General features: G+C 41.6%; 1 protein-coding gene across 11 annotated transcripts in view; it reads right to left on the bottom strand.

Moving 5' to 3' along the window:
- FOXP1 (forkhead box P1) overlaps positions 1 to 14,267 on the bottom strand; it is a 512,855-nt gene that overhangs the window by 97,763 nt on the left and 400,825 nt on the right. For all 11 annotated transcript variants that reach the window (XM_086697593.1, XM_086697592.1, XM_086697602.1 and 8 more), the window contains one exon: positions 671 to 808. In XM_086697593.1, the coding sequence (XP_086553719.1) occupies positions 671 to 808 (138 nt within the window). The remainder of the gene's footprint in view (positions 1 to 670; positions 809 to 14,267) is intronic.

Below are 14,267 nucleotides of genomic sequence, written 5' to 3'. Positions count from 1 at the left end.
TGGTGGGCTGGTCACGGTGTCTGTGCCAACAGCATGAGCAGCTTCCTCTGCCTCCTGTCCCCACCACCTCAGCTCAGCAACATGGGTCTCTCTACTTCTGAATCTCATCTCTTGGGTTCAGGTGTCCGTGAAGGCTGAGTATTAGGGCCCCGGGGCACAATGGCAGCCGGAAGCGCATGTCTGCCTCAGCACACATCACCGAAGTCAAGAGAACCCTGCCCCTTCAAAGGAACCAACTCAGCGACGCCTCCGTATGTCTGAGAGTAAAACTTGTGTGAGCTTCTGAGTTGACACGGGGACTTCGAGAGCTGTCACGGTTAAACGTGCTCCCCATTTCGCTTCGGCTCCCTCCATTTACAAGCCCCTGGGCTTACCACACACAAGAGCCTCAAGCCATCTAAGTCTTATCGAGTCCAATTACAGCCCTGATCTCAGCCCGGCGGGGACTCTCCGGGACCCGACCCCCCAACCCCCACCCCGTCACTTCAGGCGGGGTCCCTCCCTTTCCGGGACGCAAACTAAAATCGATTATTCAGGGGTCCGACCTGCTCCCTGAGTCCTGCCCCAGCCACCCTGCTCTGCTTTTCCTTCACTGGGAAGAGGAACTGATCAGGGGCAGGGAGGGGCGGATGGAGTCACCGGCCCTGTGAGGAGGAGGATGGGCGGTTACCTGTTGGAGCATGAGGGCCTGCTGCTGCTGGAGGAGGACCTGGAGCTGCTGAGGGCTCAGCACCTGTTGCTGCAGGATCTGCTGCATTTGCTGGGGAGTGATAACTTGAGGTGTCATCATAGCCACTGACACGGGAACCTAGAACGTTAATGAAGGATAAATAGGAAGCCAGGAAATGGCGCGCACGCAGCACTCAGCCTTCCGGGGTCAACGGCAGACTGTCACGAGCCTGCTTCAAGAACCGACCGGTTTCCCACGTGCAGGGTGTTTCTCTAGAGGGGACGGGGCAACCGATCCTGTTTCATCGATTACGGACTTTACGTGAAATGAAGAAAAGCACAAGAAGACCTCGCAGCACTGACGGGCGTGCAGACCAGTCTTGCAAGCGGACAAGGAGTCAAGGCTTAACAGATGCTACCTGGGGTTCCGTGAGAACGATGTCAGTTTAGTAAGAGTCTCTGGTGACAATTCAGCTGCGGGAAGTTTCATACAGACTCGAATTTTGTTTCAGGGAAGAAGGCAAATGGGAATCGGTGCCTTCTCGGTGGGAGCTGATATGATCCACTGACTGTGTGGACGGTGATGTTAAGGACAGTCAAAGAGCGCTTCGTCTTGTGGGTAACTGAACCCTGGACACACCTTGCAAACTTCAACACAGACCTTTCCTATGATGCCTTTTACCCTTCCTTATTCACCCGGCATACAGATGTCTCCATTCTTTCATATTCCGTGTGATACCATTAAAAGCTGCTTTCCATGACATTTCTGTGACAAACAGCTACAGTGATGAACTTGATAGCATTTCATATTTGCAACTGTTAACACGTTTCTGCACGGGCATCTTTGCAAGGAACCTGCACACTGTATCTGAAAGGATGATGTCTTGTTCAGATAAAACACTGACATTAAAATGACAGGCTGTCTTGGCCAAGGTTACACAAATTGTATTCAAGCGGATACCTAATGACAATGCTATGAATTCTGCAAGCTTTCTAGAATGTAATTTAGCTATTCAAAATAATCACTGTACTTGTGTTTAATTTGCAGACTACATGAGAACCATTTTGTCAGTCCCCGTAATACAAGAAGACTATTTCATGAAAAATCGCCCCCCCAAATAAAAAGGAAAGGAAAAAAAAAAAAAACAATGAAAGAAAAGACAAAACCTGTATGTCTTCTAACAGTAATATTTAAGCATCTTACTTTTCTTTGGTTTCTAATCAAACATGTGACAGCAAGAAGCTAGAAGCAGTAAAGGATATACTTTGTTAAAAAGGATCTCCTGTCATCTCATGTATTACAATAAAAGGTAATAACATGTTTTGCACTTTGCCTGTGTGCCACTTAAAAAAAAAAATCTGGCAGACAATAGCTGATCAGAAGATAAAAGAATTAAAAAAATCTTTCAGGGGAGCAGTAAGCAAAAGGGAGAAATGCAGTATTAATTTTATGTAACATAATGTCTTAATACGCAGTTTATCTTGACTTTTTCACATGATTTGTCCTGTCATTTGCATAGCGAGCTCTCATTCCTAATTTCACAGTCATTATGCACTGATGTCCCGATTTCTCAGCATCACTAATTTTGATGAACTAAAAATGGTTCCTGAAGGTCAGATTCACGTACAGTGAACATCCTCCACTGTTGTTGTGGGCATGTTTTGTGCGAGGGGATGTTTATGTGCAAGTTTTGCCTTGTTTGGAAAACATGACCTAGAACCTTTGAAAAATTTCATTCACCTAACTCTGGAAGGTCATCAACAAATTCTTCCTATTGCGGTGGCCTTTTAAGTGTAGATGTAGATACACTGTAATTTAAAACAGATGGGTATGTCTGAATATTTTTATATGCAAAAAGGGACAGATGTATATGAATGGATAAATTATCCTTTTAAAAAGCTACTCTGCAGCACGAAATATCACCAATGATTAGAACAGTGAACTTGCCTTCAATCTAGGGCAAACACAAGAAGGCATTATTAAAACATCTAACCATCTACAAATTAATTCCAATTAGTCTACTTTGTCTTCACACACAAGAAACTTTTTGAATTTTTCAAAATGTATTGAGTGCCAATCACTATCTTGTGAGCTGCTAAAGCCAACATATCACAATAGAAGTTTACTTTTCCTTGAGAGTTGCATCATCACACAGGCAGGTTTGATTAAGCAAACAAAAGAACCATGTTTAAGGTTTCTTTTTTCCTCTGCGTTTCTTGGATGACGTACAATATAAATATTCTTGGGCCAAATTTCTGATGGTGATGAACAGGAAAACAGACAGGAATAGGGTGGTGTAAGATCGAAACTGGTGATGGACATGAAATTAACAGTGTTATAACAGGAGTCATCATAGGAATAATCTATCTCTTGGTCACAATTTTTAAAAGAACTATGGAAAGCCTATGTTTGAAAGGGGCACAAGAGAAGTTCTGGGGCTGATGGAAATGCCATCTATCTTGACTGGGGTGGTAGGCACACAAATGTACTCAACTGCCAAATTCTTCCAACTGTACTGAGTGCATTTTACTGTATGTAAATTATAGTTCAATAAAATTGATTTTAAAAGTTAAAAAAAAATAAAAAGGACTGACATATACAGACACAACACTGACATAAACCCTTACATACAGCCACTAGTTAAACGTGCTTTTCCCAGGGTTATTTATTCAATGTTTGCAGTCATGTTACTGAACAGTAAAATGAACTTGAGTCTCCTCTTCTTTTTCCCTTTGGACATTTTGATGGAGGTGCTGATGAGTAATAAAATGCTAAAGCAGCAGGCACAGCCAAAGGAGAGAAAGAGGCAAGAAGCCTGAGTAATCCTCCTGCCTGGTGATCGGGTCTCTGAATAACCAGAAGTGGGCTATTATATCCTGATAGCCTTAACTTGGCTTTTACTATCTGAAACCACATTTTCACACCAGTTTGCTTGTGAGCCTTTCAAAGGTGGGTTTGAGCTTAATTTATTATAAACGTGATAAAACTGAGATTTCCCCAGTTTCTGCTCCGACGTGTCTTGAAAATAGGTTATGGAAGGCTTTAACAAACATATCCAAATGGACCAGAAATCAGTATGACGTAGAAAAGGGGGGGGGGGGTGAAATCTGAGCATAGCTTAAGGTTTTAAATAGTTAAGAAATATAGCCAATGTATCCCATCTCTTAACTCCCAACGTCCAACTTTTTCATGTAGCTAGTCCCTACTAATACTAGGAATCAAAGGGCGTGCAGTACCAGCAAGAGGCTATTATAGCCCACACTTTATTGCCCATTACTACTGAGGTCATTAGCGGCAAGAGTGATTGTACCGGTCTTAACCTATTGATCACTGTAACTACTATCATTTAATCCTGTGTTGAATGTCTGGAAAGCAGCTAAAGGCACACAAGAGAGAGTGCTTTAGCATTGAGAAATATGGCCAAAGCTTAGAAATTACACTTTGATTCATAAAATCTAGCCAGTGGTTTAAATCAATAGTATTTAAAACAGTCATGTGAGTTTTTAACTACAGTGTTCTACTATTTATGGGCCCCTCTATGAGAGTATTCAGTCAAAACCAAACTTTTTTTTTCCCCCAGATTCTATGCCATTTACCATACTCTCCTTGAGATAAAAACAATAAATTCTGATGTTTTTTTGTGCTACGGGGCTCATGCCTTAACTGGGAGTTTAAACTAATTCTTGATTTCTTTCTCAAATGACAATTTAAAAATAGTGCAAAAAAAAAATTATATCCCTGATGCTGTAACTACCTTAACTGTTTGAGAATATAGAAATGAGTATGTTTTATGAGTTAACAATGAATCATAGAAGGCAATTTATGAAGAACTAGAATGATTCTGTCTAGCTGCCTTCAGGGATCAGAAATTCAAATTAAACTTCTGGCAGACATTTAAAGAATGCTAGCATACAAAACTGAATTTAAAAAAAAACACACACACACAGTTAACACTCTTTCGTTGAGTTACAAGAGGAAATCGTGAATTAAAAACACACACACGCACACACGCACACACACACACACAGCACGATAGATACACTGTTGACTGATACCATTTGGGTGTGGCCGATCCCAGGTGCACATGAACCTGCGGGAATGGCAGAAATTCAGCTGTGCCTGGCCCTCGGAACGCTGCTAGTATGGACCTGCTACTACCTTAATACCAGTCACTGGGAAGACGTCCTAGCATCAGCAAGTGCTGGTGAAAGCCCGGACACGGCTGTGTCAGTTCTGCCTGATACAGTTTTCTTTTACTTCACATTGACTTTCCATCATCTGAACGGGCCAGAGGACTATGAAAATAATATGCCTTGTTAGTTTCTTTTACTCCCACTGGGGAAAGGCAGGTGATGGGGAGGGGGAAAATATCTAAAAAGCAAACAAACAAATAAAAACGCCCATAGAAACAATACTCGTTTCTAATCTAGGAGACAATTGGAGGAATTGGGTGGGAGGAGAGATGACACGATATAAATACTGGAAATAACATGCTATCATTTTTTTTCTTTCTCTTTACCCTCACGTTAACGACAAGTAAATACTGTCCGGGGTAAATACACATCAATTTTGTAATCAGCATCTTCTCATAATTGCTGTGTGTACAAATAATGAAAATGAGAAGACAAAAAAAATTTAAGTACTGTTTTATTTCCATTAATCTGGATTAATAATTTAGAAACTAATTTTAATCTCTGCTATTCACCACATGTATGTCCCAGGAAACTTGAGTCCCTTCCAGACTTCAGGCTGTGTACGGATGAGAACTGACCAGGTTAGGCAGTGCTACCTGGTTCATTAATTAACAACAGCAAAACAAATTAAATTAGAAGGCGCCAGAACACTAACACCAAACCAAACAAAGAAAGTAGCTCCATTAAAAAAATAAAACCAAAAAACCCCAAAACTATGCCAAATTTCATATGACCACATAGATGCCAGCCTGTGTAAAAGAAAATAAATACTGCACTGTTACCCCTCTGAGAAAGATCACTTTTCATAATTAATAAGCCAAAGGATACAACTGATATATTGGCAAACAGAAAAGTTAGGAAGCTTCTATCTATTCCCCATGGTATTTAGAAAGAAAGAAAGAAAGGAAGAGGAAAAAAAAAAAAAAAACCATACACACAGATACCATGCAAGGTAGCTGTATCATGGAGGAAAGAAAATACATTTCTGACATAATATTTCAGTCTTCAAAAAATAATAAAAAAAAGGCCTGCTATTCATGTGGAAAGTATAATTCTGTTTCATTATGGAATTCTGCTTTTTTGTAGAACTCTTTTAGACTTAGCTATTTTGCCACAATACTGTACAAAGCATTAAGGCAGGTAATGGTTATTATATTAATGCAAAATCATCTAAGTAGTCAGTCATTAGCATAACTGTTCTCTCAGTAACAATACAACCACCTATTAAAATTTTAGAAAAAAAAAAGACCTCTTTAAAATGCAATTAGCATTTCATTTTTTATCATTTTGTTTATTACATTCTATCAAAAGAGGCTATCTTTCTTTCAGGAAGAATTGTATGGCCAAGACTTGTCTGCCAATCAGGAGTTATTTCAGGTTATCATCCCTAATAAGCAATCTCTGGCAAAGCTTCTCAGGTCTCTTTTGTCTTTAAATCTTAAAAAGTGGCAGAAATTCCTATTTGTTTACAGCAGAGGCATTAGTGGAAACTCAACTACTCTCCTGTAACATTTCCCATGGATACAAGGTTACTCCACTAAGTGCCAGCGTAATTGTTTGGCTCTAATAAATATCAGATTCATTTGCATAAAAATGTAAAGTTTACATAAATTAAATCACTTCTCCCATTAGCGACTGTTAAATACAGGAAACAATGGAAGCTACATATGAAAATAATCATCCAATAAGCACTGATCTTGTCAACTTAGCAACTATTATTACTATTATTTAAATCAAGAGAAAATGGCTCTTCTTTCCTTCCTCAACCTTTCTCCTGTAGGAGCGATGTAGTAGTGTACGGGAATCAAACCTGCTATGACATTTTATATTAACAACAACAAAAATCATCTTTAAGGGCTGCAGACAGGAGGGGGGGGGCGCACCATCCCAAGCAGGAACCCCAGGAAAGAGTCCATCCACAGTTCTTTAGCTCCTGAAGAGAAATGGTAGGGGCCTGGGCTTAATAACTTCTCTTACATTGAAGCATTATTCAAAAATAGTGAGAACAGACAGTAACTGTACCAGTGCTATTTGAGATACATACATGATTAGAATAAAAGAATACAGTTTGTACAAACAGTTATGGACTGACGGATACTGTGCAAGGAAGAAAAGTAAAATGTTTATCTTTTGTCCATAAAACAATTTTCTAAGACCAAGAATTAAATTTGCAAATCCATATGCCCCACCCCCTGCATTATGAGATGGAGGGGGGAGGACTATCACGGGATTTAAACAGGCAGGTAGGCCAAAATTACATCATTCCAAAGTTTTAAGGCCTTACTGGCTGTGCAATCACCCTTTTTCAGAGTTACAACTTAAGTTTCTCCAATTGTGCACTTTCTCACGCCTGCTTCCGACACCTGCACCTTATACATCACAGTTAATCTAAGGGGTGCAAATTAGATTCTAATGAGAAAACATCAGTTGCTTCTTTGACAATCTCACCATTCACTGATTTATTTCTAATGAAGACAAAGCCCAACCAAAAGCTCCCCACGTGTTAAAGGTCAAAATATGTTCAAAAATGCCTAGTAAAATCAAGGCAAATGGGAAACCCGTGAGGACCCACCTCACGAAGTGGTATGACAATTAGAGTAATTGTGCAAAAAACCATCTTCGGGAAAAAGTAAAAGGAATTAAGCTGCCACAGCTGTAACAGGTTAGATGAAAAAAATCAAAATTTAATGTATTCTCCCCTGTGTCATCTTGTTTTGTCAAGACATCAAATAGAATTGGGAAGTACAAAATAACAAGCCCTTGAGAAATCACAGCAGCCGACCTTTTTGATGTTGTTGATTTACCTTGTTCTCAGTTATTTGAACAATGATGTTTTAGATTTAAGGGCAAGATAAAGCTTAAAAATTAAAACATGATACCAAGGTATCCTTAAAAAGTGCACCCTAACATTTAGCCCGCACAGTCACTGATGAGGTGCTTTTAACCAGATTTGAAAGTGAGGGACAGTACATGTGTTCAATATTCATTTTTCTCATTCCAAATTAATTTCTCTTCAAACAAACTGCCAGGTTGGAAGAGGGACTCAGAGAAGATTATTCCTACAATCCTAAAGTGGAGGCCCAGTTTAGCTCTCTCCAGACAATTCAAGTCCCCACCATGTGCAGAGGATCTTAAACTAAGAGGTACCTGAATTTTTTTTTTAAATGAAAGAAAATAAAGCTAAATGTAGAATGCCATGTATGGGGCGGGGGGGAAGTATTTGCACACTACGGAATGACTAAAACGAATGTCCAGAAATATCACGCTGCTTGCAAGAAAAGAAACCTTTCACCAAACAAAAACACATTTAGCTTAGGGAGCTATGACCACCTCCAAATCTAGCCTGGGAGGTACACATGAAGCTGCACTCCTTCTTTGCCCCCAAAGATTTACAGCTCATCAGCAACATAATTCCAGCTTTATATGAAACATTATGTACAAAGGTGTATAAATTCAATATATCACAAGATAGCTTTCTCTAATTCTCATATGCAGACAGCTTCTTCTACTAGAAATACAGACGAACCAAAAATTGCAGGAGTTCAAAACAGCTGATTAAAAGGCTCTAAAGGTAAATAATGCAGTATGTACAAGCTCTAGCAGAATCTGTAAAACCTGGACTATTTAAGAGCTACTTAATGATTATTCCTTGCCACCGAATTCATATGTTAACATGTAACACACACAGATGCAATTTACGTATTTATTTATTCCAACCCTCTCTGGTCAACTGTGCTGCCTTATCCCTTGCTTATAAATCAAAGAACTACCAGAAGTGGATTCTAACTGGCTATGATATTTGGCCAGTTACTCAGAGCCTAGTGTTAAGTTTCTCTTTACTGATGTTCATCTACAGCTAAACCACATAATAAAATAAATCCCTCCAACCTCCTTTTTCGCCAATTCCACTTTTACTCAAATTTTAGTTCAAGCTGAGAAGCTGGTCACAATATTGTCTCCTGATTATCTCAGAAACATAGTAACTCAAACACACTCCTGCCACAATTAACCAAGATAAATCTGGAATTTCATTGCTTTTAATTAATCTGGATTTTAATTTCATTGTATCTTGTAATTGTGTGGAGCCTGGCTGAAAAGTTGCAGAACTGGTCAGTGTCATGAAAGAGTTTATCTTTCAAGTGACAGCTCCTGACAGCGTGTAAATACAAGGCAGCAATGGTGAGCGTTTTGTTTTTAAGGTACATTTAACTGCAAACAACAACAAAAAAAATCCAAACCAACCATTCCTATCATAAGCTTTCTGATGATTTATGGTTTACCAACTGAGCGAGGTTACGCAACACTGCATGCCTTTAGATGCATTATTTCAGCTAGTTGAGATTTAATTAAGATCACAGACTCTAAAATCCCTGTCAAATGAAAATTCTGAGAAGACAATACACTATATACCCTCATGCAGAATGTTTCCATTCCATCCTCTGGAAAAATATGAGTTAATCCGCGTTTCTATGGCTGCAGACAAAAGTTCACTAATTTTGTTTTCTTTTGACACTTAGGTTGTTTTCTATTATATGTCATGAGATCATTCCCTTCCAGGGAGGGAAGGAAAAAAAAATCAGGAATGAAACATGTTGCAGAAAATGCACTTGACATTATTATCTGACATTATCATAGCTTACCTATGATGTCATCACACGTTCATATAATCAGCCCATGATTAGAAAAGTTTCATTTAATGAAATGTGTTTATTTAAAAACAACACAAAAGGCAAGCCTACATTTCTTGAATTACTCAAATTAAATAAGTGACATGTTAGGCTTACTTCTTTAACTGACCAGCTTTTATCAGATGAGCTGCACATATGAGTAGGACAGAAAGTTCTTAGAGTAAACAAGAGAATATAAATCCCCTTGCTTTCATTCTGTAAGTCGTCCTTGTGGTTAAAAAAAAAAAAAAAAATACACCTCTAGGAGATCTCTTCTTTTGGATTGATACTGACCCGTTTTTTAAAAGAAAAAAATTATGATCATATGGCCCTTTATCTGCGCCAATGTATTTTTATTTGCATCATCTTAATATTTAGTTGCTTATCTCATGCCTTAGAAATGACAGGTGCTTTGCAGTCTCACTCTTGACAGGCCACTACACAAATAACTGTCTTGCCTGAAAGGGCTAATGCAGTACTAATGAACAATAAATCAACTTTGATTATCAAGTGTCAGCCCAATCCGTTTTCAGTTCAACTCTATCACATCCTAGAGTAAGTCAGCCACTGTCTCTGGGTAGGCAGTCTGTATTTTGGTTTCATTTTTACACACTTTTCACTGAAATGTGTCAGGCAGCTACAAAGAATCACATAAAATACAAGTAGACATTTTTTTTTTTTCAATTGATGCGAGGGGGATTCAGAATGTGCTTCTGTCTTCATTTGGTTTACTTAGTGATGAGTCTTAACACTCAAGAAAGCTTTGTATTCTTTTCAACAACAATAACACCAACACATCAAATCCCAAACTAGAATCTCAATGTGATCATGTTTGAGGTCTTTGACAATGACATGCTAGCTTGAACACTTTACCACATAACCACCTCTCATTGCACATATACATTCCCCTTAGAAAATCTATTACAAATGAACAAAAAAAGCAATACCGGGCCACTTCTAAAATAAAAAAACTTCAATTAAACTAAAAGAAAAAAAATTAGCTTCTTTAACACTGCGTTCCTAATGATAAAATAAATGTAAGTTATTTTTTTTTTCTTAAGCAAGATTAGTCATTGATAGTATGATTCACATTTCCTGTTATCAGGCTTAATTTTTCCCCCAAATGTGTCACTTTCAGAATGTTGGAATCTATGGAAATTAGATGATTTGCATTTTTAAATTGGTTTGATTAGAACATTTGGTCTGTGTGGACAAGAATATAAAATTATTACATTTTCCTTGTAACTGGTAGGCCTTGAAGGAGTTAATCCCAAAGAGGAAGAGTCTATATGTACTTTGCTCTAAAACTTTACCACCCACTTCCTAAAGGTCCTCTCCTTCCCATCACGACTCTGGGTTGGGGGGGGGGGGCGGGGGGGAAGAAGTCTCCTTTCCACTGACCCTCTTTCAGGCAGTTTTGACAGTTGAGTTAGTTACACTCAGAGCAGGGGAAGACTGGAGTACCCCGTGGCAATTCCTCAGTCGGCTGCACGCCCTCACCCAAACCCTGCTCCCTACTTAATTAACCGGCTAAGTAGATCAACAGACGCTGGGAGCCTCCCCAACCTGCCGGAGTGTCCCTTGGTTTGCCCGCCTGTTTTGGTGTGGGGCTTTATTTCACCCCCTCCCCCCCTCCGCTGTGTGTGAACTCCCTGAATTTAAACAGCTAAGCTGAAAATAGCCTAGACAGATATAGAAACAAACTATCAGAAGCAAAGAAACATCCACACGGGTTACACTACGATGGAAGGCTCCTTGTATATTTCACACGCTCTGAAAGTGACATAAATCACACCCCAGATACGTCCCCGAATGGAGTGATGGCGAGGGCTTTACCAAAGTGGCTGCGTGAAGGCCAGACCAGCAGAAAATGAATCGCGAACGAAAAAGAGAGCGAGAGCGCGAGAGCAACACACAGGCAGGACTTCCTCCAACTCTCAACTACACCCCACCCATGAACATTTAAAAAAAAAAAAAAAAAAAGAGCGAGAGAGAAAGGGGGGAAAACCTCTGTCTCCAGGACTCACAGGCCTGCAGCTCCCTTCATCCCACCTCTTCCCTCCCTCCCTCTCCTCCACTTCCAGAGCGCAACTCCCACCCAAGTTGGTAAACAGCGATTGTTGTTATTATTTTTTAAAAAGACTCAACTTGGAAACCCTCTGGCGCTCCAGCCTTCCCCGGTGAGGCCCCAGGAAGCTGGCACCGCGGAGCCCGGGGAAGGAGAGCAGAACGGCAAAGATCAATCATAGGGACCAACCTGACACTCTCCATGTAGCCGCCAGGCGCGCGGAGCCGGCTCGGGGCGCCCGCGCGGGCCGGGCGTGGGGTCCGGCGGCCTCGGCGTGCAGGCGGACTGCACGCGCGCAGGGGCGCTCCGGCTCGCGGGCTGACAAGACGCGCCGCGCCGCGCCCACCCGCCCCGCCCTGCTCCACCAATCACAACCCGCCTCTAAACACCCCGCGCCGCGCCGCGCCGCGCCCCACACAATGGGCTCCGCGGCCCGCTCCCCGCGCCCGCGCGCCCCGGCCCCCTCCGCGCGGCAGGTGAAATCACGCTCTGGCGAAATCCTGCTTTTGTCTCTAGAGCAACTCCTCTTAATTGCTGTTAACCCTTTGACCTGCCTCTGGCTGACGTCTGGGGAGCCGGGCACGGCGCGCATCTCTCCCGCCGGCCGGGGCTGCGGGTTTGGGGCTTTGGGGTTGGGTTGCGCGTTTGTTTCGTCTTGGAAACTGACAAAGAGTTGTCCTAACCTTTCGGAGAAACCCGAGAGGCAGAGGAGGGGAGAACCGGCGCGCCCGGCGCACACCCGACTGCTCCGAGCAACTGTTTAGAATCGGAAGGGGATGCGGGGCTCCAGGGAAGAGCAGAGAAGCGCTTTCCTCGAAAACCGGCCTTTGCAGAGAACTTTCGCTTCACGGGGATGGTGGAGGCAAGCCTCGGCCTCCCCACCCCACCCCACCCCCCACACCGCTCCCCACCTCCTTTCTTTCCGAGAGTCGGGCTCGCCAAAGTGTGCTTGTGCGCGCACAGGAAAACTAACCCGACACGGGGCTTGAAATAAATAACAACCAAACGTGCCTCGTCGCTGAACCCAGCTACTTCCCCTTGTAGAACGACAGCTGCTCAAGAAGGCATCTGCCCCAAGTTCGCTAAGAAATAATTCTTTAAATTCCTTTCTTATTTATACAACAACAGCAACAACAAAAGCTACTCTCAATAAGCACTTGGAGATGACCTCTATCAGAAATAGTCACTGCTCTTTAATGCTATTTAAAGCTGAGTATAGTGTTCAAAAAAAAAAAAAAAAGTCACCAATATGCGAAACTTTGTTGGCTCGGCGGGCAGGATCTAAGTGCCAGGTTTAATTCAATCATTTTCGGCAGCTATTCACCATCTTTAAATTTAGAGAAAAACTTCTTGGCCTATGCTTAAAGCACGAACAACAAAACTCGTCACAGCTTGATTATTTTTCTCAAAATACTCAAGGAAAAGGAGTAGTGACATCAATGATTACCTGTTTTCCCTCAATTAAAAAAAAAAAAAAAAAAAAGACCACAGATCCTAACCCAGCAATTCCAGGAGTTTCACTTGAAATTATTTTTCTGTCTGAGGCGTTTAATGCAGGCTAGAACAAACCAGGAAGCATATTGATAATATTTCCAATCAAGCAAATGCCTGAATTTCAATAAGGTCAGCGGGGGAGCAGACAATTCCCCCATTAATCTGGCTGCGAAAGAGACAAAAGCTTCATTTGACTGTCAGCTTATGATCAGATGTTAAACGGGTGCATGGCAGGTCGCTCTCCACCCTGAAGTGTTTTTGTGTCAGGCAACAAATTTATTAATGGCATTTTTCAGGTCACAAAAATGTGACCCCACCCTCTCATGAATATTCAATGAAGGAGCAAGGGCGTTCTTTTTTGGGGAGAGGGGCCTTAAATCTGCCAGAAGGTACCATGAATCAGTAGAGTTCTGACTCTTAAAGAGACAAGACACTCTTCCGGGAGGGGCTGCCGGGGGCCCCAAAGACAGGAAATAAAAATATAGGAAGTTCTCTCCAACCAATGCACAGTGAGAAAAGTGGAAATGGTCATTTCAAAATACACGTGATTTTTTTTTTCCAAGGTATGAAAATTAATTTGAGATTTGATGCCTGTGAACAAAATGGAGTGCACTTTGAATAGGCAATTCATTTTTTTTCAAAAACAAGTTCCTCACGAGGCATCCATAAAACTCATGCATGCTTTTACAAGTTGGGTTAACTCCTTTGCAGGTCAGTGTTTATGAGCCAAGTCTCCAGGAGCATCAAAACAACAAACAAACAAACAAGCAAACAACAAACATTACAGACGCTTATGACCCAGCCTGTGGAGACAGCCTTACACAAAATAATTAGAGAGTGATGCAATGAGGTCTTACACAAGCACTAAATTGCACAGCAGTGGCTTTAAGCACCCTGGGACCACAGAGACGGGGGAGATCAGTGGGAGCAGGAAAGGTCTGGGATGCCCCCTTGGGGAGTTGGGTTTTAAAGGACTGAAGGTTTGGATGGCAGGGGGGTGGTGACACTATGGAGAGGCAAGTAACTTAGCAAGCTAACTCAGAGGCCACCTGGAGCCCTTCCGGCCCTCTCTCCAAACATGACACGGTGACTCACACACTACTACTAGGCAAGGAAACGTAGCATCGGTGATAAACGCGGATAAGCTGTATATGCCCAGGTTACTGTGATTAATT

This window comes from Puma concolor, chromosome A2 (genome assembly GCF_028749965.1).
Source record: "Puma concolor isolate L17-30 chromosome A2, mPumCon1.1.hap2, whole genome shotgun sequence".
In the NCBI taxonomy this organism is placed as follows: domain Eukaryota; kingdom Metazoa; phylum Chordata; class Mammalia; order Carnivora; family Felidae; genus Puma; species Puma concolor.
Note: the sequence above shows the minus strand (reverse complement) of the source record. Positions and strands in the feature narration are given on the sequence as shown.